Genomic DNA, 27,488 nt, shown 5'->3' on the forward strand with positions numbered 1-27,488 from the left:
ATACAAACGAAATAGTTAGTGACTCTAGATTCTGAAAGCTTGAGCCTGCCCTATACAGTATATATATTCCAAAGCAAAACTTCTTTAGGCACATTGAAGCACAAGAACACTTTTTTGTTGTTGATTGTTTCAGTGGTCACCGTTTCTTGAAAAAAAAAGAAAGTAAAAGAGAACTGGCTTTCCTCTTGCAAACTCAGTGAGGTCAGAAACAGTCTACGCAAGTACACGCAATGCTTGGCATGACCATTTTAAGTGCATGGTCCCCTTGTACATACTTGAAGGTATGGTCCACCCAAAACTAAAATCATTTACTCATCCTCATGTCGTTACAAACCTGTATGACTTTCTTTCTTCTGTGGAACACAAAAGAAGATCTATTGAGGAATGTTGGTACTGTAACAAAACATTTTTAGTTACCTTTGACTTCCACTGTATCAAAAAACAAACTAAAAAACCCCACTGAGATATTTTCTTATGGTCCACACAAGTCTGTCACAGAAGTCCTGAAAAGTGAAGCCAGAGCATTTCGATCGCCCCCTGGCTGCAGTACAGGTCATAAACCCCAACCTCTCCATGTAATCGAATGGGACGTGAGCCAAACTAAAAAATCCAATTACAGCTCAAATAAATTTTTTCCAAAGATGGTTTCTGTCATTTTAGGTAGTTCGTATCATGCAGAAGTATGTTCACGTGTTTGTTTTCCCAACAAGTTTGGTTTTAGTTAGTTATTTGATGCTTTAAAAACAGGATGTAACATCATGATTGACAGCTGTGCTTGTGATTCAGTCTGAGGGAGTTTGATACCGCGCTCCACCTCAGGATTACGACTGACTCGATCTCCAAACTACGTAATTGGTGACAACCGTTTTTTTTTTACACTGGAAAGAAACAGAGACGACCTGTCCATCTTTTTTAACAGTCTACCCTAATGTATGGTTCCAGATAAGAAATTCCTACAGCTTCGGAACAACAAGAGGGTGAGTAAATGATAACTCTTGTAACCGTTGCTCCAGTAGTTGACCTGAAAGTAAATCCTGAACGTATAGGAACACTAATGACTGAATTGTAGCTTTGTTACTTGCGTAGAGTATGTTTCAGGCCACATACTGTATAGGTGCTGACAGTTGCAAAAGCACAGAGCACTGATAGGGTTAATGATGGTATGATCCATCAGTGTACCTGCCACTGCTCGGAGAGCGCTGCAATGCATCAAAGCCCAAATAAATAACATCATAAATACTATATTACAGCTGAGCTTGATGCAAACCTTATGTAATTCATGGATACATACAATCATCTTCATTAATGCTCTGGAATGTTTGAAAGAAAAGAAACTATAAAATACAAAAGATCCAGCCAATCACCATCATGTATAACCTCCCATGTTCTGAAACTAACTTTAGTGTTCAAAGCAGGATCTTAAAATTGAGGCTATTGATGGAGAGAAAACAAAGTTGCAAAAATCCAGATGCGTGGCGGAATAAGAATCAAATGTTTTTAGCTATACGGAAATTAGGACATTTGAAACCCAAATGTCCCACTTCTGCCAGTGTCTAAACCCTGTGGTTGACTATCTGCTCAGCTTGCTTGAGCACCTGAGCTCGCGGATGCCGGCTTTGCCCCGCTGGGTGTGAATGGCGGCGGAGCGAGCCTGTCTCCCGCAGCATCCTTCCTGTGTGTGAGGATGAGAGCGGCGCAGAGGAGGCGAGCCAGAGAAACTGGGAGGAGAGCGGCTGCGGGTCAGACAGCCCCCGCGATGCTCGTGGCGGGACGGGGAAGAGCTGATGGAGCGTTGCAGTGAGGAGGAACTGCGGGGGGAGGCGCTAGAGCTGCGCTGGTGGAGGTGGTGAGCAGAGATGGGACTGACGTACACATGCCTCTTGTCCACGTGCTGGGGGGATGAGCAGCTGTGGTGCGGAGAGCCACGGGGCGAGCTGGCATGCATTAGCTGGGCCAGACAGGTCAGCAGGTCTGAGTCACTGCTGCTGCCGGCAGGAATCCTGTACCGCCGGTGCCTGGAGGACAAGTAAAGAAAAGTAAAACAATGGTATAGCATGAGATTGCATGAAAAACTCATACAATTATCAAAAAGATGCCAATTTTTAAATACTACCCCGAATACCTAAGCAACCGTTCAAAATGCCTTAGCAACTGCCTAATAACCATCGAGAGCTCTTTAGCAACCACTGAGCAGTTAATTAGCAACCACCCAAAACAGTGCCAAGCACCCATCATTTTAGTAAATGTCTAGCAACTTTCCAGGTGATATGGGTGGGTCCTAGAGGATTCTGGATTTTTGTTAAAGGGGTCATATGATGCTATTTTCAAAGATCATTATTTGGTGTATTGGGTGTAATAGATTCGAATATGTTCACATGCTTTAATGTTAAAAAATTAATTAATGTTATTATTTTTCACATACTGTACATTATTGTAGCTCCTCTACGCCCAGTCTTTCTAAAACGCTTAGATTTCTACAAATCCCCAACTTATGAAAAGCGCAGTGTGCTCTGATTGGCCAGCTGACCCAGTGCATTGTGATTGGCCGAACACATCCAGCATGTGTCGGAAATGTAACGCTGCTTACCATAATCGAGCTTCAGCTTCCAAAGCTATTATAAAGACAGTTAATAATCTTGTCAGTTTTACTGTATAATTTCAAGCTCGAGTCAGATTCTGAAAATGCAGATGATCAAGCCGTTCGATCGGAACCAACTTTGCAAGCGCGACTTCAGCAGAACATTTCACAGTGGGAAGTTTTTAATTTGAAACTCTCTTACTTTTCAGATACGATGTTATAACGGTTTAATTAGTTTTCCTCACTGTAACAACTTCACGTCCTGAAGTGATAACATAAATACAGTTTAAAAACATACTGGTGTAGCTCAATGGGCGCGTGCTGCTTCAGCGGCCAGTTATGTTATGAGCGGAGAACAGTTTGTAAATATAAATCGATCTCTGCACTTTCGATCATAAGAATTACAAACAATAGGCGTTAATCTACACTGCACAAAACTCTGCATTTGAATTGTCAATAGCAAATACTTTAACAAATAATAAAACATACTTACAGGCTCTGATTCAGAAGCGCCAGATTGCCCTAGCAAAGTTGGAATTGCCCCATTTTTTTGAAATAGCCTTTGTGCACAGCCGGCCTTGTACTCTCCCAGGTTCAGGAAACTGTCCTCTGTAAAATGCGCTGCACAAACACGAACATTTGGGTTGTACTATTCTGGAACTGTGTTGTAAATAAATCTTAATCACTGATTCCTAATTGTATCCACTTTCGGACGGCCAAATAAAGTGCTTTTGCGTAAAAAAAAACACCACAACATGGCGTACTACGATAACTAAGACCACACCTTTTTTCTTTACGCATGCGTTTGGGCGGGATTATGCAAATTTTCCACATAGTGACGTAGGTATGTGAGGGAGAATTCGATAGAGGCGAATTCAAAATCTTTTTGTGGGAGATTTTGAGCTTTGTAATTTTGCAGATCTTATACATGCACAAACAACGACATAAAACACTAGAGAAAAAGGAAAACATGAAAACGTATCATATGACCCCTTTAAGATGTTCTCTGAGGTTGCTAGGTGGTAGTTAGAACAATTGTAGGCAGCTGATAAGGGGTAGACATACTGTAGGTCTGTAAGTTCTGGTGGGTAAGTAAGAATTTTGGTTTTCTAGAAAGTCATGCATTTCGGTCTAGGGTTAAAAAATGTTTTGGCTTTGCTGAGCCAAAATAACTACCTTGAATCCACAGTGGAGCGGCTAGGAGGTTTTCCTGGTGGTGGACGGGGCATGAAGTGTGCCGTGATGGTTTCCGCACTAGTAGTAGGGGTAACTGGCCGTGGTATCTTGCTCTTCCGTAAAAGTGGACTGGAGGAAGAGGACAGTGATGGAGCATCATCTCCATTACGATCGGAACGAGAACCCAGAAGCGACTCGTCATCTTGAGAGCGTTCAGAAGAGGCAGAAGAAACCTGGTCCCGCTGCATGGCAGCCATGATGACACGCCTGTCGGAGGATAACGTCGGGGAAGCGGAGGGTGAAAGTGGAATGTGGTGAACCCTCCTCTGGAGCAACTTCTCTTTAGCAGATCCAGGTGGTGGATCCACAAGGCTAGATGGTTCTAATACTGGGATACGGCTGTGCCTGGAGGCTGGAGAAGAGGGGCCGTTTCTGGTAGGACCACCTTCCTTTCCCTCCTCCAGAGACCACTGGTTGGGCTCTAAGGAGTGCTCAATAATGAACGAATCACTCTTGGGGTCTTTTAGTTTTAGACACTTGTTGCTGTCTATCTGTGTGTCTAAAGGAGGTGTAAGACAGCTTTTCATCAGAACTGGGCTATGCAGAGAGGAAGGTGTGCGTGGAGACGGCATCAGGCTTGGCACTGGGCTTGAAGGTTTCTGAGGACCATTCCCATTTAGCAAAGGATCCACCTCGACCTTAGAGGGGCTGGTGGGCTGGAAAGCTGCCGGCTCCTGTGGGGAGTTGATGTCAGTTGTGTTGTCTTGAGCATGGATCTCATTGTTACCATTATCAGTATCACGTCTCTCCAATGGAACACTTTCAGATGCAGATTGGGAGGACAGCACAGAAGGTCGCTGAGCTGTTAGCTGAGAGAGGGATAGAGAAAATTAGCAATGTATTACATAAATGTTCATGTCCTTGATGTCACCCAGAGGTCATAAATTCAGTTTCAGTCTTGATATTAATGCCTGTATTGGTAATCAAACATGCTTGCATGCAGATAGAAACAGATCTTTGACAAACCACACGTAATATCTTAATGTTAGTGAAGAGACAATAGCCCCTTTCAAACATACAGTCTTTACTGGTAAATTACTGGTAAGAGATCATGTGTGAACAGGACCTTTTCAAAAATGCCGGTAAATTGGTTACATCAATTTAGCAGTAGGGGAAGTTGTAACATTACCAGTAAATTACAGGTATTGTGCTCTGTGTGAATGCGGAATGAAGATTACTGGTATGATCATGTGCAACGTCAGAAGGTGCTGAAGTAAGAAGTCTGCTTTGGGCCAATCACAGTTCTCATGGAGATGACGTGATTATTCAGCGCTGTTTACAGTAAGCTTTTTAAAAGTTTTTCTATTTAAATATCCGCAAGATGATCATATTTGACCGTTGCGCCACATCTCACAGTTTTTTCAACGTGTCGTGCTCGAGACCCAACCTTCTTTTCCATTCATCAGCGAAAAATTCATGCGGCTCTGCAGTTGGATACTATTATGCGCGTCTCATGCTGTTCTGTTCTGTTTGATCATCCCCTTATGCCTGTCACTCAGACGTCAATTTTTTTTGTCAAATTGAACAGATATTAAGAACAAAAACTAACAGAAACTAAAGCGCTTCTCATGCGGGCGGAAGAAGGCAATGGCGCTGCGTTTAAAGATCACTTCCGATGACTGACATCACATAATTTACCGGTATTTTGGAGCTGATGTGTACATGGTCTCTTACCGGTAAAAAGCCAGAATGCCATTGCTGGTGTGAACAGCCTATTTGTGTATTCACCGGTAAAGTAATTCTGGCAATTTTACGGTAATTTACCGGGATTGCTGTGTGAAAGGGGCTAATGTCTTTAAGGTGTTAATATCCTTTAGATCACAAAGGGGTCAAATCTAGCTTAAGGAGGACCAATGTCCTGTAGAGTTTAGCTCTGACCTGTTTTAACACACCTAACTGGAAGTTTCTAGTAATCCAGAAGGGTTAGGTTTGTTTGATTAGGGTTGGAGCTAAACTTTGCAGTACAGTGTCCCACCAAGAGCAGGATAAGATACTCCTGCTTTAGACACCTAGGATGAAAGGCAAAACCTGACTGCCAAAGGCTTAAACAGGATAAGAGATGGTTAGTCACATATTCAGCGGAATGAAAACACACAAGCTCTGTTCCAAAAACTAGTGACTGATTTGGAACTCTCTAAATAAGCATTACCTCTGTGTGGCACAATCACCACACAAATATTTATCCGGAAGTCCAGCGGAAGACTTGACTCACAACTTATTAAATTGTTTCAAGTCTAAGCTAACCTGTCAACCCCCCCACCACCCCCAGGAGCTGGATTGTACAACCCTCTCATAAACGGCCACAAAAATGCTAGTGACGGCCCTGCAAATAATAAAATGCAAAACAATGAAATTGTACAATGTACATAGAAAAAGGCAATACACCAGGCTACACTAGTGCTAACACATAGACCCGATAGTCTGCTTGCTACAATTACAAATGTCTAGTCCAGACTTTCCTATGTGGACTCATCTGATCAAGCAGAACCATTTATTCAAGACACCATCTTCAATTTTTTCTTTTGCCAAGGAAAATGAAACATTATTGGTGCAAACTTAAATTTCTATAAATGTTGTAATTGCTATGTTCCTGTTTTTTGTGTATTTTTCACTAATCTTGTTGCAATGCATTCCAGTATTATCTTTTCGGTGAAGGATATATGCGATGCGACTTTTTGGGATGCCCTTCTAGTTAGAAGCATGCCTTTTATGCCCTAAAATGCCGTTAAGGTAGGGAGTTCACTTGTTTTGTAGGAACAGAGCTATTAACAAAAGCTATTAACAAGGTCCACAGTTTTAAGGACACACAACCTTGACAGAAAACTTTACTGGGCATGCATAACGGACAGAACAGTATTCCTGAGGTTCCCTGAGGAGAGAGCACACCAAAAACAGCATAACTTCAGTGTTACAGTCAAATACAACTATATAAAATAAAAAAGATCAAGAACATAAAGAACGTAGGAAACAGTGAGACTGGAGAGAAGACATGTTTGGTGGGCAGAGGTGGTTGAAGTTATGGGAAGCACGGAATGGGAGTGCCTATTCACCTGCTGTAGCTGAGCGCGGGTGATTCGTATGACTGAGGGGAACTTGTTGTTTGCGGCACTCGCTGGAATGGCAGGAAGTTTCCTGCGTCCAGGCGAATGGGCGGCACGGAGCTGGGAAGGTAGTGGCAGCGAGGCGTGGCACGAGGAGGTGGAAGAGGAAGGGTGGTGTTGGTGGTCTGCAGATTGGCTGCGGCGCAACCCGGGCAGGGCGCGCTGGTGTAGGGGGTCCGACAGGGTGGTCAGGAGGGTGTGCGGGCTAGGGGAGCGCAGTTGCAGGGGGCTGCACGTCCTCGCCACGAGCTCCTCAGGTTGGGATGCAGGAGAGGTGGGCAGCTAGAGAAGGAAAGTGGGGAACAGTGGAAGGGAGGCGAAGAGGGTTTAGTGAGGTGAATTAGGTGAGTCAGGGGCGATGAATGGGTAGCGAAGATGGAGACAAGTAAAAATACTGATTAAAACGGACAGAAAGATAGGAGGTGGTAATGAAGGAATGAGAGGAAGCAAAATGGCACAGCAGCATACATGTTGGTAGGAAGAATGCAAATTCTAGAAAATTCCATAGACCTCCGCACTAAAATCAAAATTTCTGAGTCAGTAATGTGCTCAAATCTGCAGCATACTAATAAAAGAAACCAGCTCTGTGTGGTTTTACAGCACTCCACCCACAGACAGTGTCCTGACCAAGGCAGTGAGGATACAAGAGCTCGGGTATCAGGATCAGCTTAACTCAGACTAACGTAAGCTTACATCACAGACCTGAGGGTGAGCTGTCTGTATCCCATTACTGTGGCTGACAGGTGAGCAGCCCTCAGAGACCACCTTTATACTGCTGACCAGTGCTTGAAGTGGGAAAAAAGGTACCGGCACTCTCTTGCATTGGCAAATCATGACATTTGAGATTTCTACCGTGAAAAACAAAAATTGGAGATATTGCTGGTACAACAACAATTTATTAATATTTATTAACAACATAAATCTATTTAACAAGTCGTGTGCGTGTGCGTGTGTGTGTGGGTGGGTGCGTGCGTGCGTGTCTGCATGTGTGTGTGAAAACGGAACTCCTCCAAGTCTTTTTTTACACAGTGACTGCTGTTGCTTCGCCTTGTCTGTACCAAAGGCTTGAATTAAACATTCCCTACATTCTCTTGACAGGGCAGCAAGTGACGGGATGCTACTACATGTTTTGCAGCCCAGTTTGTTATCTTTAAAAACGAGCCAGCTTTTCGTGGAGCAAAAATACATCATTTGGTCCCTTGACCAACAGTCAGGCCATCCATGTCTTTCGTTACTCACGTTATTGTTGACGTCGGTGTCATGAACTAAGGTAACGTTAAGGTTGGTAGCTGCAGACTCCTTATTAACGCTAGCTGTTCCGCTCACATCAACGTTAACTTGGACTTGGACCTCTGTTGTCGTGTCTGGCTCTGGCACACGCGTTCATTTAGTACCTTTCTGAAGCCAGGCTAACATAACGACTTACAAACTCGACACACTTCTTTTTAGTTTCTAGGTTTTCAGTTTCAACAGTAAAAAAAATCTTTAACGATCAGGCGGAAGCCGCAGGCATCAGACAGCTTTTTCGAACTAGCATCCACTGAGAAGCGAACTTCTGATAGGGTGGGCCGACTGCTTGCCTTTACGTGATTCGTCAAGATCTGAAGTAAGTCACGTAGTGCCCTCTGGGTAGTGTAGTTTATGTAACGTTAGGTCATTACCAATCTCTCTGACATTGACGCTTTTTCTGTCAGTAAATGGACTGCATTTATATTTCTATATATTATATTTTTCTGTCAGTGGTAGAGTACCGGCTACATGTGAGAAGTAGCGGTACGCAAGAAAAAAAGAATAAAATGTAGAAGTGCCGGTACTGCGTACCGGTGAGTACCGCCCCACTTCGAGCACTGTGTTTGCCTAGACATCCAGAACAGGGCAGCTGGAAGGAAATTATCAGGAGGGGTGTTAAGTGAAAAACATTATTACTGTAACTTTTTGATAGATTAAAATGTTGCCAAGCCTTAGCCTCAGTTCTTGTTTGGCTCATCCAAATTTAGTGAGAAACTTGGTAGGGATTACACAGGTTTCATATGAAATACTGTATATTTAAGGGGGCACTGTCAACCTACTGCTCAGGTACCCTTGGGTCATGGTATCCATGACACCTTCCAAAATTTGTCTTGATGAGCCAAAGCACTGCCAAGATAGAGCCTCACTTCCTGTTGGCAGCTTTGCTGACAAACCCATTAATTTGAAAACTTTTCACATTACCAAATTTGGGACTGTAGACATTTTGTAGGAGCAGTGAAAACAACACCTTTTCTAGGCTTTAGTTACCTGTGTGAGCGCTCCTTCAGCCAGTGCCTCACCAGGGCTGGTGGGGGTAACAGGAGGTCCACATGCAGCAGGGAATACACAGAGCTCCAACCGGTCCATCCTTTGTGGGCCCTGGACTGTGTGAGGCGTGTGGGCGTCTCCTTGTACGGGACTAGGAGTGGATTCTTTATCCGGTGATTCATCCATTGGCTGCAAAAGCTCTGGCTCCTCTTCACACTCATCTGATGGGCTACTAGTGAGTTTGGCTTTATGACCAGGGTTACTTCCTGCTGCCTCTTTGAAGTCCTGCAGGTCAGAGCCCTTCTCTACCATCACCCAATCACGCAACTCAACATCTTGTAGACCTGAGCTCAGGTTTAGAGCAACAAAGCCACTGTTAGCTGCACCGTCGCCCTGCTCAGGAGATCCAGGTGAAGCAGGCTTGGGTGAGCCACCGCCAGAGCGGAAATCCTCGTCATGGTGCCAAACACGCTCTGTGTGACTTACGTTGGATATGGCCATGCCAGGGACACCATCAGCTTCCCCTTCCCGTGCTGTACCAGGTGGCTGCTTACCAGAACTGTTCACAGAAACAGAAAGAATGCAGACTAAGAGTCCAGAACATACCGAAAAGTTGCTGAATGCTGAATATTTGAAATAATTAGAGAAGCACAGATCGACCGAGCCGGTCCGTTTTGTTGCCAGCGGCACAGGCAATAACGCCAGCTGCGCGTTCTCGCTCTCTTCTCTCCGACAGCGAAGTGACACACAACCGCCTCCTCTCACTTACTCGTCTCATTCGCTACGGTTAAATAGTGCCTGTAATAATTTTACTACCGTATTTTCCGCACTATAAGGCGCACTTAAAAGCCTTTAATTTTCTCAAAAAACGACAGTGCGCCTTATAATCCGGAGCGCCTTATATATGGGTGGTGCACACACGTTCACCAAGCCGGGGAGACAGCGCCGGCCGACTTACGCCACTATCTGGCAATGGATCGTGGATGCCTGGGCTGATATATCCATATATCAGTCTCTACTGTGATCCGAGCTTTCACGAAGGCAGCAATAATCTCTTTATTCAGCCGGCACACATACCCGTATTTACTTCCTGTTTTCGGCCGAAGTCCACAGTAGTTGATTGTCGACTTCGCGCGCTGCGCGCGCGATCAAACCTCCTCCGTGTGTTCAACATCTGATTCGGATGAATCATCCATTTGAGCTGATATTCTCAGAACACCACACAGCACCGTCATCGGCTGACAGTCTGAGTCTCCACTGTTGCTTAGTTACCAATGATCGCGCGCGCGCACTCGACAATCGCCTACTGTGGACTTCGACCGAAAACAGGAAGAAAATACAGGTATGTGAGCTGGCTAAATAAACATCATTTTTATTCATATCTTTCACATTTACTGCAGTCAGATTCACCGTGTTCACTCACATGGGTGTGCACTTGTAATGACGCATTAAGGTTGTTAAGAGGCTAAAAGCAGGTTTAAAACTTTTCCCGTTTAAGTCAACAGGGTGCACATTTAAAAAAGAGGATAACACGGTGTAGGCAACACCGGTTTTTGTCGTTGTTATCTGTACTGACAGCACTCCAAATTTACAAAAAATGAGCTCAATATTAAAATTGACCGGAGTTTTTCTTTAACGTTTGAACAACGTTACCATGGGAGTGAACGGAGTTGTCAGATGAAGTTTGACTTTATCTGACTGTTTTGTTGACATCTAGTGGATGCATAACGCAAACCCAGTCAAACGTTTGACTGCAGTATTTTATGCGTCTTATAATCCGGTGCGCCCTATATATGAAAAATGTTCTAAAATAGGTCATTCATTGAAGGTGCGCCTTATAATCCGGTGCGCCGTATAGTGCGGAAAATACGGTAATTCCAGGTTTCGCGCTGACACCAAAAGCGTCCGCACCATTGATCTATATAAGTGGAGCGCACAAGCCGCTTCTCAGTCTCAAGCAGCTTGTGAGTCGCAAGTACCAAAATGAGTGGCTTACTGCGCTTAAATGGTCAAATACACACTAAATTATATTCAGCGAGTATTCAGTTAAACAGTCAGTTTTTGAACCTAATTAGTTGAGAAAGATAACACAAGTTGTGTAACAGTATATTGGATACCATGCATTAAACTCTTAAAGTGACAGCAGTCTATTCCTGCTGCTGTCTGTCAAGACAAAGAAAATCACTCTCTGCTCTTAAAACTTTTGTAACTTAAATTGTAAGCATTAGTCTGTATTTAATTTTTACAATGAAGACTATCCAGTGTTATTTTACATTTGATTACTTTCATTTCTGTATTATTTCTTACCTGAATATACTATTAGAGCCACCTGAAAAACTTAAAGCCGTGTTTATTTCATATCTCTTTATTCTATTGCATTTATTTGTGCTGCTGTTTGGGAAATTTGATTTGTTCTTATTTTATTACTGTATTTTTCCTGTTTTTTTTCCTTGAAGAAAAGTAGATTTTTGTTTGTATCTGCTGTCAATTACAGTTCTTTGAAAGAAAATCAGAATCTGCAATCGGTATCGGCAGGTCACACCAACAAAAAAATCAGAATCGGCCAAAAAAAACTGCAATCAGTGCATCTCTAGAAATAATGCAATCTTGAGAGTTGAAGAGACTTACCAGGCCTCCACAAAACGCTCAGTGTTGGGTTTGGGCTCCAAAGTTAGTCTCTTCTCCAGCTCAAAACTATGAATGTTTCGCAATTTCCTCAGAAGAGGAGTGTCTCTATCTGAGGGCACCAACTCTGACCGGACTCGCACTGGTGAACCAATGCTAAGCCCTGCATGGGGACTCTGATTGCCTTGGTTGCTATGTTCATCCTCTGCTCCCATCTAGAAGAGAACGACAACAGAATATGAAGCCTGCAACAATAGACAAAGATGTCTGCGATTGATTCAGTTCACGGTACACATTCTGGTACCTTCCAGACAGCAGGACAGATTCGGTTCCGATTGCGGTCCAGGTCCTCCCAGACATCAGTCTCCTGGTTCCTGAGAGGAAGGCTCGGAGATCCAGGCAGATTCTCGGGCCGAGCATTGTCCCCATCACTGAGCTGCTCATCCTGCAGAACTTCATCTGTGTTCTCCTTCTGATCTCCAGGCATCAAGGAGGCATTCAAAACGCTGGAAGAAAACAGAAGAACCTGAGTATTTTTGGTAATCCCACAACTAAGAAAATCCAAATATTTGAGAGAGAGTTCAACAAAAGTAAAGCAGTCACATGATTTACCCCATCTGAGCAGGCGTGAGGCGTGTGTGATGCTGTGGCGTGTTTGCCGCAGCGGTGATTGTCAGTGGGCTATCGGAGCTCATCCTTTCCCAATCATAAGGGTCATTTTCCACTACGTTGTAGGTTCTCATACTATTCTCAAAAACGGTCCTCAGAAGCTAAAGTGGATAGATCATTTCAAGTCAGATTAACCAATAACGGCTAGATATTCCATTGATTTATTAAAGTATCATATTTTTACCTGATAGTCAGGTTTGGTAAAGTAGTCCAGATTACTGATGTGGTCCAGAAAGACACTGAAGTCTGGCGGCAGGTGTTTCAACATCAGCCGATGATCGTATGTATCTTTTAACTTCCCCACTTGCTCCTAATGCATAAATATACAAATATCATCATCACTTCCCAAACAGACAGGCATATGCTTGTCTAAGCACTTCTTCCTCCAGCCCGATCAGCACCTTGTCTTTTATCTTCCTCCAGGGTAGTTGCCCGACCAAGAATTCCACCAGCATGTAGAACAAAGACCACAAGTCATCATGTCTTCCCATCTCCTGTGACAGTAAGACCAAAATAAATCGGATCAGACCAGAATTATCCTTGTAACTGAAATATTACCAACAACAGCAGAGATTGTGCAGGAACAACAGAGCAAACATGGCAGATTCTTACCTTGTTCTTGTGGGCATTGACTGAGGCGTATCGTACTGTACCCCTAAACCCTGCAACAGGACGCGGCTAGGAGAGAAAAGAATCTTACAGTACACAAATATATAAAACCCAGTGACAGATAAATTCTCACAAACATATAAACAAGTACAGTCAGAAAACCTGTATTAGAAATGACTATTGATACTGACCGGTCTGACTTCTTGACAGGAGTTTGTAAACTGCCGCGCCAAACCAAAGTCTAACATGTAGCATGTTCGACATGTGCTAGGGAATCGGCCCATGGCAAAGTTGGACTGAAAACAGTGAGAACAAGCTATTTATTACAATGAGGTTGTAATCTTTTAAGTAAAAAGTACACTTTAAAGCATCCTATTATTATACTAACCACACTATTTAAGTATACTACCGGTACTACTTATTTACAACACAGAAATATATATTTTGTAAGGCAGCTAAAAGAGTTTAAACCGACAATTCTTACCGGTTTAATGTCACGGTGTAAAAAGCCCACTGAGTGGATGCTCTCGATGGCCTCCAGCATCTGCAGACACAGTCTGAGTGTAGTACTGACTGTGAAAGTACCACGGTTCATGCTCCTCCTCAGATCCGCTAAATTACGGCCCTGCAAAAGCCAAAAAGGCAACAGTTAATTGTTTTGGCAACAAATATTTGGTCAAAAGGCAGGTTTGATATGAAGTCATAAATAAATGAACACAGGCTGCAAAGTATGTAGTCATCAAATTATTATATAAATTACAAAAAGACAAATCTACATTTTAAATGCATAAATGAGTTAATCTATTTATAGGTAAGTTATGCATTTACCTTATGTTTACTTTAAAGGGATAGTTCACCCAAAAATTCTGTCATTAATTACTTACCCTCATGTCTTTCCAAACCCGTAAGACTTTCATTCATCTTCTAAACACAAATTTCTGTCCCTCCAATGACAGCTACGCAACTACCACTTTGACGCTTCAAAAAGTTTATAAAGATATCGTAAAACTAATCCATATGAATTGAGTTTAGTCCAATTTTTTTGAAGAGTCATGATCGCTTTATATGATGAACAGATTTTATTCACATAAACATTGATCAGCAAACATAAACAGAAGTTCAACAGGAAGAGTAACAGGAGAATGAACCTTATTGGTTCTCACATGTCAAGCAAGCATGCTTAAGCTTCTGTTTACCAGATCTGATGTATGAGTTGATGAATATTTATATGTGAATAAAGGCCTAAATTCAATCTGTTCATCATATAAAGTGATTGAGTCTCTTTAGAAAATTTGGACTGAACCGCTCAATTCACATGGATTGGTTTTACGATCTCTTAATTAACTTTTTGAAGCGTCAAAGTGGTAGTTGTGTAGCTGTCAATGGAGGGACAGAAAGCTCTCAGATTTCATTAAAAAAATATCTTCATTTGTGTTCCGAGGATGAACGAAAGTCTTACAGGTTTGGAACGACACGAGGGTGAGTAAATGATGACAGATTTGTATAAGCCTTCTAAACCTTTAAGGCAATGGTTTCTTTACAGATCACATAGAAGCTTTAACCATCTTTATTGTCCATTTATCATCTTTATAGCATTCTGTGTATATTACTGCACTCTCATATTAATTAAATACAACAATTAAGTGTGCCAGACCATCACCATAAATAAACTGTAATATTAGGCACACATTAAGTTAGAACAAATGCATAATCAGTCAATCAGGCCTCACCTGAAGTTCCATGACAACATAGTTAAAGCGATCATTGCGGCCACATCCAACAAACCGACAAACGTGATCCTTTCCTGAAACAGCAACGAGATGAAACTTCATTAAACTACATATCATTGTAACTCATTTCACATGCCAACCAGGCATAACAGAAGTCATTTACATATACAGTAGAAGTCTTAAAAGTACTAAGCAAAAAAGCCTGTTTATTTCAAAGGATCAAAAAGAAGGTGGGTAGTGGATACATGATAAACATTAGAAGTGGACTTGAAAAAGAATGATAGTAGTAAACAGTAAGTTTCTTTCTTTTTCTGTCCATGTGATCCTCTACTCCTCCTCCTATTATGGTGGTCTGTCCAGAGAAGGGGGAGGTTTATGCATTTAGTTCAGTGCGACTCGGCTCTCTTGGGACACTCTGGGCCACAGTAGCAGATCAGACCAGCTTCATTCATATTCCACTCTGATATGAAACACCCTACAGCCCTCTGCAAGGCCCTATCTTCCTCACTTGCCTCTTCCACCCGGTCTCCAGTGCTCCATTATTATGATTATTCTGTTATGAGTGTGAGTATTAGTATACATAATTTTGTGAAAAATGACATCTACTTTTTTTTTGCTAGTGTCTAGTAGATTTGCATATATTACTTAAAAAAAAAAGCAACTGTATCATGTTTTGTGTGCATCACTGCTAGTGTTTTGTTTACTTCTGGGGGCCGCGAGTAGATAGAGAGATCTCCAGTTACAAGTCTTTCCCTCAGGAAGAGATCAAACCACTCTGTCCTATCATAAAGGCATATTACAGCCAACGTGATACAAGTACATTGATTTTTTTCATAAGCAGTGTGGAGAGGTTGAGGATATAATGGAGGAAGACTGTAAAGGGAGCGAAAGAGGATAATGATGGTGTCATTGCGGTGCTCTGCTAATTGATTTGTTGATTCTTTGCCCAGTAGAAGAGAGAGCACGGTTTGATTTCAAGGTTAGCTACAGATCCTTGCAGTACGAGTTGTTTTATAATCACAGACATTCGTATCTCTATTTGAAACTACCGGTATTCAGATTCCCTCTTTGAAATTGTAATGTATATAACGGAATCAAAAACATAGTTAAGTTTTAATCAAGAAAACAATTACACAAGATCAAAAGTACTCAAAAATCAAGATATAAGAAAAAAAATACTGTTCAAAAGTTTGGGGTCAGTATGTATTTATGTAATGCATTTCTTTGATCAGAAATACAGTAATACTATGAAATATTATTATATATGTTAAATATATAATAAATGTTAAAATTTAATTTATTCCTGATTGCAAATCTGAATTTTCAGCATCATTACTCCAGTCTTCAGTGTCACATGATCCTTCAGAAATCATTCTAATATGATGGTTTGCTGCTCAAGAAACATTTCTTATTATTATCAATGTTAAAAACGGTTGTGCTGCTTAGAATTTTTGTAGAACCGTGATATATTTTTTCTTAGGATTCTTTGATGAATATAATGTTTATTTGAAATAAACCATTTCAGAAGAAGAAGAAGAAGATGATTACATCACTTTTCAATGTAATGCGTTCTTACAGAAAATATACATTTCTTTAAAAAATGTAATAAAAAAAACGTTTGCTAATTTTGAAAGAGTGTTCAAAGCAATATGTGAGATTGTTGCTCTTGATGTCTGATGAAGGCCTTGATAATGGCTGAAACGTCACACGTTTTTAACCAATAATGTTGGATTTCCTTAAGAGTGAGTGTTGCACCTTTTTCCAATTTTTTAAAAAAAATAAAAAATCTCAAGGACCACCAAACTTTTGAACGGTGGTGTATATATATAAAAAACTAAAAAACTAGTAAATTTGATGTATGGCAGTTGTGATAAAAAAAATGAAAATAAAAAAAACATTTACAAACATCACAGAACCAGTCACATGTCGCACGGGTATATTTGTAGCAATAGCTATGGGTCATTGTATGGGTCAAAATTATAGATTTTTCCTTAATGCCAAAAATCATTAGCATATTAAGTAAAGATCGTGTTCCATGAAGATATTTTGTAAATTTCCTACCGTAAATATATAAAACATTTATTTTTGTGAGTGAATGCAGCACAATCGCCAACATAAATGCACAACTTTAAAGGCGATTTTCTCAATGTTTCGATTTTTTTGCACCCTCAGATTCCAGATTTTCCAATAGTTGTATCTCTCGGACAAATATCGTCCAATCCTAACAATCCATACATCAATGGAAAGTTTATTTATTCAGCTTTCAGGTAATGTATAAATCTCAATTTCAGAAAATTGACCCATGTGACTGGTTTTGTGGCCCAGGGTCACATATACATTTATCTGCTCTACTTCACTTACCTTGAAGTTTCTTCAAGACCGCTACCTCCATCTTCAGAACCTGCTTGGGTTGTTGAGCGGACTCTGCTTTCAGAGCCACGCTGGTGCGGTTCATCAGGTCCAGAGCCTCGTAGATCTCGCCAAAGCCGCCACCGCCGATTTTTTTCACCTGAAGCAAAAAGCAAATATCAGAGGTAAGCAGACCAGAGTGATATCACTGTACTATTTTGGACTATTTTTGGTGCAAGAAACATTGATAATTAAATAAATAATGATATAATTCTAAAATAATATAATAAACACTATTTAAATCAACCCTTTAAATGTACTTATACTATGATAAGTACATTTAAACTTATACTTATACACCAATTATACTAGATTTAATGTAAAACAAAACAAAAATTCTGCACAGTGGTTGGATTTAACTTTTTATATTTTGCAATTTATTTCTCCTGGCATCACATGTCCCCACAATGTCTTCTGCCCTTTCATGTCACTTCCTTTTCCCCTCAGATCTCCCTGTACAGAGACAGCTAGTTTTCTCGGAGGATTATACAACGTTCCGTCAGAGGAAGCATTGTATTACTGATCAGTGCACTAAAAGAGCTGGTCAGTGAGTTACACAGATGAAGACACACTGCAATATTAGATCAGCGTGAGGAGTGAGTCACTACTTGCCACTACGTAGGCAAACATGGTTTCATGCTTTCCAGAAAGCAAATTTAAATGCGGTTTCTTTTCAAGGTTTTAATTTTTGTGAACAACTATCTCTTTAAAGGGGTCATATAATGCCATTTTTGTACAAGCGAAAATGATTCTTTAGGGTCTAAATTAAAAGTTTGTAATATACTTTAATTAAAAATTCTCATTAGTATTGTAAGAAAACACTTATTTTACCTGGTCAAAAACAGCTGTTTTCAGCACGCCGTTTCAGTGCATATGCCTTTAAATGATAATGAGCTTTGCTCACCCCGCCTCTCTGTTCTGTGTGTGTGTACACCGTTTGTAACACAATAACACAATAACCATAACGCGTTGTTCAGTACAAACGTGGGATTATGAATTATATTGAGAACATCGTACATAGAAAACATGCCGTAATGTACCCTGAGTGTAAACCGACGCATTCATTGTGAAGCCTGCAGCTAGCGATTTGCAAAGTTTAATATAAATATTAATATAAAGTTTAATAAAACGTTACACACACTTCAGTTGTTCTAGAGGTTCAGCAGGAACACGAATAGCTGGTACCGATCCTTTTTTCATGAGCAGCTTCTTAGCAAAACCAGCTTTATACTGATCCTCGTTTATAAAGCAGTCTGGTGAGAAATGATTCGCGCAAACATGAAAGCATTGACGTTGCTCGTGGGGAATATTCCCTTCGAAAACAAACTCAGCCACTGCGTCTTCAGCGGTTCGGATTTAGGAATGTGGAATTAGCAATTTAGGATTTAGAACTGTGTTCGTTATTACACCCAAGATCAGAACACCACAATCGCTTAGACGCCATTCTGCTCATAGACAGTGCTCCAGCATATCAACAATGCCCGGTCCACGCAGACTATGATTGAGCTCTCACGAGCGAGGGCGGGTCTGTGTTGAAACGCTGCTGTCAATCAACAATCGTGGGAGGGGCTTCCGAGCGTGTGACGTCACAGGCTCGAACGGCTTGATTTGAGACAGGGGAAAACATATAAGGAGATTAAAACAAAAACACTGGATGGATTTTTATCATTTTATGATGGTTGTGTACAGGCACTGCCAACACACATTTCTGTACAATCAACTTGTAAAAGTGCATGTACCATTATATGACCCCTTTAAGAAATGTCTAAATCAATAACTATGCTGTCTGGTAATTTAACAAGCAAAGCACCACACTAGAGATGCAAGGACCAGTTCTAACGTCACAACTCTGCTGTTAAAAATAAATATTTTTCTTTCTTTTCTCCCTTTTGTTTTTAATTCTCCTTTTTCAAATTTCTCTCTGATCGGTTTTGTCTCCATTGCTGCTTAAACAAGTGGACCCCACAACTCCGTAGCTTAGAGTCTGCAAATGGATGCCTGATGGAAAATTAAGCTTTAAACAAGTTAATATTTCCATCATGTTGGAAAACACTTATCACTATCAGAATAATTTAGGCATGTGTATATTTTTTGTTAAATCTGTTAAGTTATTAAGCAATCTCTCATGTAGTTTTTTTCCTTTGTGTTTTATATAATGTGTTTTATGTAATTAATTTTATATAGTGCTCTTTAGGTATTTGTTTTCCTTGAACGGTTTTCCTTTAAAGGTGCAGTATGTAATATTGATAGCTAGTGGTTGAAATGGGTACTGCAGTCCAAATTGAAACTGTTAGAGAGAGTTGTTTCCCCGACCCCTTCTCCTCCTCAGACTCAGGACATACAACAGGAACGAGGACAATTGACAATGGAAAGCGATGAGCCTTACACTGTAAGTTGATCAGCTAATAAATACATTTGCAATGTTTTTATTGGTCGGGCAGAATCTGTAATCTCTGACCCAGTTCGTTTGCTGGCTTCCATGGCTGCAATACACTGTTTTCCGCCAACTGGCAACCCAGGGTGTCGAAATACTATTGAGTAAATTGGCAGTGTGCGGGATCACACAGACCAAAAAAAAAACAGACATTCTGGAACACAATGCATATTTCAAAGTAGATTGACAGGCCGTAGCATTGTATTTGGATAAACAAGTATTTGAACTAAGCATGTTTGCTACATCTCTGCAAACATATTACGGTCATTTTAATGATTCAGCACCTTTAAGAGATATGTTGTTGTTGAAAACGAAAGTAAAAGAGGGACGCGTATTACTGTGAAATGAGAGTTTGTGTCTTTATTAAAATCAACACATTATGATGATTTATCTCATCCACCCGTGACCCACAAGCTTAATTAATTGGAATGTTATTTTTTTATTACTTGGCCCGCCCAACCCCAGGATGATCCAGTGTCCGCAGATATAACCGCGATCTACGCATCACTACACCACACTGATGTGCATTAAAACCTGCAGACTTACTACTTTCCATCGTTCCTTCACCAGAATGCCCGTGGTCAGGATGTCTGTCTGCTCCTGCCCTGCGCTCATCCTGTCTGTGGTCTGACTCGTGCTCGTCCCCTAACACCAGTGGCAGTGGCCTCGGTCTGGCATTGGAGCCCGGTGGTGCCCACTGGACACAGAAAAGAAAAGAGCATTGTGTTAAAGTTGCTTGTTGTACTGTTACAGCACTTACAATGCACAATCCGTGGCTTCTTATTCCATCATAAAAACTGCTAAGTAAAAATGTAATATTTCATTAAAGGATAATTCCGGTATTTAACACTTTGAGTCTATTTTCTAGTTTGTTTTGGATGAACTAGAGTGGTGGACTTAGAAATGTTGACGATGGGTCCTGTCTCGACTTTTTGACTATTTTAGAATCGCCTCTGAGCGCTTCAGAGTGGATGTCTATGGGCATGCTCAAACATGTCCTTAAAACAACCCTTAACGTTGGTTTTCAAAACTGTGCAACTCACCGAGTGGTTAGTGGTGTTCGTTGATGATTAAAAACAAATATATCGGCGCAATGTATGCTTTCAATCCGTGTTATTTGCTATAGTGGAACTATTTTTTCAGATACCTCACAACCGCGTATAAACTTCCGCTCGATATTTGAGTCTGAAGCATTAGCACACTCCCGGCCACTTGATGGCGACAACCACTTTGCCGCAGTTGCTCAGCTCACGATAGCCTTCTGAGAGACGGAGAACCGAGCGAAAGACTACAACCAAATGTAAACAGACCCCTTTCCGTTTCCGGTAGCGCAGTAATATCAACGAGCACTGAGTCCTCCAGCAGACATCAATACGATTTTAAAAAATGGCAAATAAAACACGACAGAAACTGTATTTCGCTACGCTACTTGTTTTGGAACATCAACGAACACCACTAACCACTCGGTGAGTTGCACAGTTTTGAAAACGAACGTTAAGGGTTGTTTTAAGGACATGTTTGAGCATGCCCATAGACATCCACTCTGAAGCGCTCAGAGGCGATTCTAAAATAGTCAAAAAGTCCAGACAGGACCCATCGTCAAAATTTCTAAGTCCACCACTCTAGTTCATCCAAAACAAACTAGAAAATAGACTCAAAGTGTTAAATACCAGAATTATCCTTTAAGCAAGAGACTTTGTCAAGTGTTTCTGACGTCACAAACTACAGTGGTGGCCAAAATTACTAGAACACCTGACAGATCTTAAAATATTGACATTTTTTGCCTCCAAAACATGATTAAATTTCATAATTTTCATGAAACATGCAAATGGTTGCCCTGAGCACAACAAATATCAGATTGTGATTGAGTCAGACAGTGAGTCGTACTGTTTTTATCCACTTTTGACTTTAATATTTGGTATGTCCACCTTTTGCAGCAATTATAGCAGCACATCTCTCTGGCATAGTGTCAATATATTTCCTGAGAACTTCAACACTAATGTTATCCAAAGGCTTTCCTTTGAATGTACAATAGATCTGTCCAGTTTATTTTCCAACTCGCTCCAAATTTACTCGATGAGGTTGAGGTCCGGACTTTGACGGGGCCAGTCCGTCATTTTCAATGTTCCAGCTGATTCCTTCAGTCGCAGGTAGTTCGAACTTCCGGCAATAGTTAGAAGAATGTTTAGGGTCACTGTCTTCTTGGAAAATAACAACTGAAACCTCTTAAATATGCCACGTGTTCTAATAATGTTGGCCACCACTGTCCCTTGTAACCAATCACGTGAACGTGCGGGCGGGCTTTAGCATATCATTAACTGCGGTCTCGAGAGGAGCCAGGTTATGCCCTGAGTTGTGTATATGATGTATATTACGATGTTATGATGAACTATATTCCTTTCTCCGTTCTGAGTTGTTCTAAGCATTTCTAAGGATGCTGATTTTTAGAACGCAGCTGAATCTGAGATGGCGAACAGGAACATGGTTTGTGTAAACATTAGCAACACACATAATTAGCTGTTAGATAACATAGTCAAGCAAAAGACTAATCATATTAATTACCGTTATGTGTTCAACATTGTAGAGTGCGATATAAAACGCATTACCATTCTGATTACCAACATCGACTTGTATACGAACATGTATAATTCATTCTTCCACTTCTTCTTCTGAATCAGTTTCTGGTTCAAACGTTTATAGCTGAATTAAACCAGTATTTCCACTTGCCATTGTGCATCGATTACTACAGTAAAGTTGACCGAGTGGATCAGATAATCTGAGCTCCTGTGACTGAAACTAATTTGCATATTCATGGGTCCACTTATACTAAATGAAGCAAAGGTGTAGAGTTGCATTCAAGCTTTTTTAAGGTATAAAGACATTTTTTTTCACAGGAAAATGTTTAAAATGTCATTTTGGTGATCAAAGATGAGTTTTAAATGATCAAATTATTGACTACAGGGGGACATTAATTTGTGTATTTAAGTGAAATGTGGACCTGTGAAAGAGGAAAACGTTTTTTTTTTTAAATTCAGTAACAATAATTTCTAATATTAATGAGGCTGTAGTTCCGTATATACAGTATATACCTGTTCAGCCAGGTAACAACTGTGCTGATATTTAGACCAACAGAGGGACTTAGAGGGTTTTATTGCTTTTATACAATAGTTTTAGGTAGGGCTGTAAATTGGATGTTTCATCATGATACATCGCCTGATGTCGATTCTCTTAGCCAGCGATATGATAGTTATACCTCAAAACATGCAGTAATATGACTTGATTAGATTAAGGGGCCTGTGATCGTAATATCGATATTACTATATTATGCACCTATTTTACACAACCAGGTACATCTTTATTTATTCACAAAGGCAACTCTGAAAAATGCGAATCGCAATTGGGACATCCACAACAAAAAAATACACTTTAATTTTTATAATAATATAGTAAAGTTAATCATGAAAAAAGTCGCACATGAGATCATCAATTGTCCTATGACAACTTATCACTGGCTTCTGCAATACGATAAGCAGTGACATCTGTTGAGAAATAAAAACAAAAATGAATATAAAAAAGACATACAAAATAAAGTTAAAACAACAACTGTCGTCATATATTTCATATATTTTTATAACAGTCAAAAAAAGTATTTTTCAAGAGGTTTTTCTTTAGGACATAGTGTGCAGAAACAACGTATGTGGGTGGAGTGGAGGACAGAGATTTCCCTTCCCGCACAGCAAGCATCTGTAATCACTCTGGTCCAACTCCACTCCGGGTTTTCCATGTCATGCATGCTTATTTACTCTGGTCTGGAACACAGATAATACAGCGAAAAATCCAAGGCTGTGTCCGAAATTGCTCCCTATACCCTTAAATAGGGCACTATTTGAGGGGACAGCTATTTGTAGTGGTGTCCGAACCCTTATCGAGTGCAATCATTCAATCCCACAATGCACCACCACAATAATGAGTGTACAACCTATGGCTGGATCCCAAATGGGGATCGCAGTCTCGTGGCCTTAAATTGCGCGTGCTCGTCATGCAAGTGTATGAGTCCGTAGGGTGTCCCATTCGGCATTTCAGTGCTTAGAAGTGTGCTCGCGAGTGCCCTTGATGAGTCCGTAGGGTGTCCCTTGTTGATGCCCTTGATGAGGCCATAGGGTGTCCCATTCGGCATTTCAGTGCTTAGAAGTGTGCTCACGAGTGCCCTTGATGAGTCCGTAGGGTGTCCCTTGATGCCCTTGATGAGTCCGTACTCCGTAGGGTGTCCCATTCGGTATTTCAGTGCTTAGAGGTGTGCTCGCGAGTGCCCTTGATGCGGACTTCGGCGAAGCCCCGCACTTTCGCACCCTCCACACGAGTTACCTACCCAGGAATCTTTGCGAAGTTGCGAACGCCCAATCAGATAAATGAGGGGAGGAGTTACATGGCTGTTTGACTTTCGGTGACATGATGTCATCAAGCCTGTCCCAAAATACACTCTCCCGTGCCCTCGTGGACTCGACGCCAGCGCCCCTTAGGTCTGCAATTCCTGACGTCACCAAGTGTGAACTCGAAGGAGGTCCACAAGGCCGGAGTGTGCCATTTGGGATCCAGCCAATGTATGCTCAACATCTAGAGTGATGGGCGGATCGATCCTGAAGTATCGATACTTCGATACTGACGTGGTATCGAAAAGGATCGATCCTCACATAAAAATATCGATCGTAAATAAAAATATGTATTTTTTTTACCAGTATTTTTTTATTAATTTAGCACGCAATTCAGTGCGTAAAATAAGCTTCTAAGTGGAAAAATAAGCGAATGTTAGCGGGTAATTGTGTAGGATAGAACCTTTTCTCCTAGTCATCTGTATACAAGACGAAACCAATCAATCACAGAGAGCGTTCGATGCTGGTGCTTCGCTGAGCTCACAGGCCCAGTGCGTTTGGGAAACGAAGCCTTGCTTAGATGACAGAGAAACAATCAGGAGTTATTTCGCAATAAACAAACCAAAACTGTACATAACGGTTTAAAATGTTGACGTCGGTAAGATCTTTTTTATGAAATTAATATTTTTATTCAACAAGGATCGATGCATTAAATTGATCAAAAGTGACAGTCAAGGGTTTTACACTGTAAAAAAAAAATCTACTTCATATAAATGCTGTTCTTTCAACTTTGTTCATCAAATAATTATGCATAAAATGTATCATGGTTTCCAACAAAATATGAAACTGTTTTCAACATTGATAATAATAAGAAATGTTTCCTGAGCAGCAAATCAGCATATTAAAATGAATTATCATCATGACTGGAGTAATGATGCTGAAAATTCAGCTTTGATCACATGAATAAATTACAGTTTACTATGGCATAGAAAACAGATAGCCTATGTTAAATTGTAATATTACAGTTTTTACTAAGAGAAATAAAAATCTTACAGACCCCAAACTTTTTAACAGTAGGCTAGTACTAGTAGGCTAGTACTATAATTAGTTTTATAAAAGTCACTGACTAATTAAAGGGGAGTTGAGAGCACAAATCACAAAATATTTAGGCCTAGTAGTCATGAAAACGTGTTCAGATTTAGCATATTAATGATGCATTCACCTCATAAATCATGACACACTGCTCTAGCACAGGAAAGTGCATACAAGTTCAAATGCATGCTTTTAAAATTAAGAAGTATCGGTATCGGTATCGATATCGGCGATACTGGCCCTGTATTTACTTGGTATCGGATCGATACAGAAATTTGCAGTATCGCCCATCACTATAGAATACCCACAATTCACTGCAGAATGAATTTCCACGTCTGGCCAGAAGATGGCGCCCGCAGCTGAATCATCCATCCATCCATTTTCCAAACCGCTGCGGTCCAATGTGGGTACAGCGTAATATCATACAGGTATAAATTCCTTTTTAACTGATTATTAAATTGTTTAATTAAGGTTTATACATGCTAGTTTCCATGACAGAGTTCAAGATAAATCTTTTCATTACTACTGGAGGCAGTTTGCTAAGTTTTAAATGATTATTAAACAGCTAGCACAAACTATGCAAAAGCGGCAGCCCTTCCGGCGAACTCAAGAGTCAGAATTCACTCACTCGTTTTCATTCACTCCCTCAAGTGGACTATATTAGTGGAGTAATGTGGGAATAGTAAATGAGGGTATAGGGGGCGATTTCGAACACAGCCCAATTGTGAGGTTCTAAAATATCAACCAATCAAGGACCGAAAAAATTAGACAGTACAGCTCTTTGTTGTACTAGTTGCTTTCCTTTGGATAAAAGTCTCAACCAAAAGAAAATTTAATAGTACAGAGACATCAGAAATTATATTATCTTTAAGAAGCGAGATAAACCTAGAGCTTAGTGATTGACAGGTGTCATTTTAACAAGTAGACACATTAACTTACTAACGCTAAAGAACTGATCTGTGAAACTAATGTAACAGAGGTGTGCACATTGTGCTAATTAACGTATGTAACACTCTGAGCACGATTTGTGTGTGTGTTTGTGTGTGTGTGTGTGTGTGTGTGTGTGTTTTGCAGAGCTTGTTTAAGTAATTATCAGATCATTACAGCGTTTGCTTTTGTCTGCATATACTAGTTTCATTGCAGACGAATTTTACTTCTTAATAAAAACATCAGATTATTTTATTCCATATTTAAATGTTAATATTTCGTCTGTTTGAGTATGAACTGGTTTAATGGCAGCGGCCCGCTGTTGAAATGTGATCCGCACCGCTCGATGTGTCGCGTTGCTACAGTGAACACAGACAACAACACATCCACACACTTTATCACAAATTGTTCGTTCCAGTGGACATGACCTTGAAAACAGTGCTATAACTGCATTATTGTGACTGCAGCTGTCACTGACGGCATGTCATAGAGCCCAGTGTCCGTATCCATGTTACTCACCTCAATCCCGATCCTCACAGCGCCGGGTGTGGTTTATAATTCTCATAAAATACGCTTTAAAATCATGTCGAAGACGTCAAATGGTGTAAATACGCGGAATGTTCCTCCATGAGAACGAAATGAGGTGTCATTTGCTCTGACATATGCACAACTGCGCCGTGTTTTTGTAAATGTCCCTATCGCGGGTCCTTCAGCATCTCTGCAGATTCGTGACGTGCTGATCCTTCTGCCTGCATGCGCGCTCGTTCGCGACGCTATCGCCCTTCGCAACAGCAAGCGCGTGCACTAGCATTCCACTCTGAGAGTGCACGTAGATTCTCCGGGCGCATTCTCGAGAAGTGTTTAAAATGTGAGAACGATCCCTCTTCTGTTTAAACACGGGACAGCACGCAAATCACAGTTTTGTCTGGTTTCTGACTTATATAATAACTATTAAATAATATACAGTGTTATATTGTGTAGTAGACTAATTAATTACTTAAGTAATTCATTACTGCAATTTAATTACTTCCCTTTAAAAAAGTAAAGGATTAGGCCTACTCTTAATTTTTCTGTCATTTAATTACAGTTACTAATTTAACATCAAAATGTAACGTCTAATGTTACAATTTATGTTCTTAATGTCACTTTTCTCCCTTTAAATACTTTGGTCAGTTCAAGAATTTATGCAATTGTGTATTATTTATTTAAAATAATTAAACAAGCAGTTTCATGTCTATCTTTGTAACTGGTTGAGATTGATGTGGTAGTATAAGTAATGCATTACTTTATAGAGACAGTAATTAGTTATCTAATTACACTGTTGAAGATGTAATTAGTAGCTAGTAATTAATTACTTTTTTAGAGTAGGCCTAACTTACCCAACAACGCTGATATGATCCCTTTTGTAAGAAAGTGTACAAAAATGTACAC

The 27,488-nt window shown here is 40.6% G+C and overlaps 2 protein-coding genes across 4 annotated transcripts in view; both read right to left on the reverse strand.

The window, feature by feature from the left end:
* tmed8 (transmembrane p24 trafficking protein 8) overlaps positions 1-7,709 on the reverse strand; it is a 23,992-nt gene extending 16,283 nt beyond the window's left edge. The window contains exon 1 of the mRNA XM_056245504.1: positions 7,692-7,709. The gene's annotated coding sequence lies outside the window, so the exon portion shown is untranslated. The remainder of the gene's footprint in view (positions 1-7,691) is intronic.
* ttbk2a (tau tubulin kinase 2a) lies at positions 1,252-26,819 on the reverse strand. 3 transcript variants are annotated; one of them, XM_056245496.1, is made up of 17 exons: positions 26,577-26,819; positions 20,215-20,365; positions 17,187-17,334; positions 14,826-14,899; positions 13,580-13,720; positions 13,287-13,391; positions 13,099-13,164; positions 12,888-12,980; positions 12,671-12,796; positions 12,430-12,587; positions 12,122-12,323; positions 11,821-12,032; positions 9,193-9,751; positions 6,865-7,197; positions 3,755-4,623; positions 3,072-3,199; positions 1,879-2,015 (listed from the first exon to the last, which is right to left on the reverse strand). In XM_056245496.1, exons 2-16 carry the CDS (start codon positions 20,281-20,283, stop codon positions 3,082-3,084), a joined length of 3,273 nt encoding a protein of 1,090 aa, XP_056101471.1. In that variant the 5' UTR covers positions 20,284-20,365; positions 26,577-26,819; the 3' UTR covers positions 1,879-2,015; positions 3,072-3,081. The 3 variants fall into 3 exon arrangements, with proteins under 3 accessions (XP_056101470.1, XP_056101472.1, XP_056101471.1); XM_056245495.1 differs by lacking the exon at positions 3,072-3,199 and having other exon boundaries at positions 1,252-2,015; XM_056245497.1 differs by lacking the exons at positions 3,072-3,199; positions 6,865-7,197 and having other exon boundaries at positions 1,252-2,015.
* Between the last annotated feature and the right edge of the window lie 669 nt (positions 26,820-27,488).

The sequence above is a fragment of the Rhinichthys klamathensis genome, unplaced genomic scaffold, assembly GCF_029890125.1.
Source record: "Rhinichthys klamathensis goyatoka isolate OS25496 unplaced genomic scaffold, OSU_Roscu_1.1 h1tg000032l_1, whole genome shotgun sequence".
Lineage (NCBI taxonomy): Eukaryota > Metazoa > Chordata > Actinopteri > Cypriniformes > Leuciscidae > Rhinichthys > Rhinichthys klamathensis.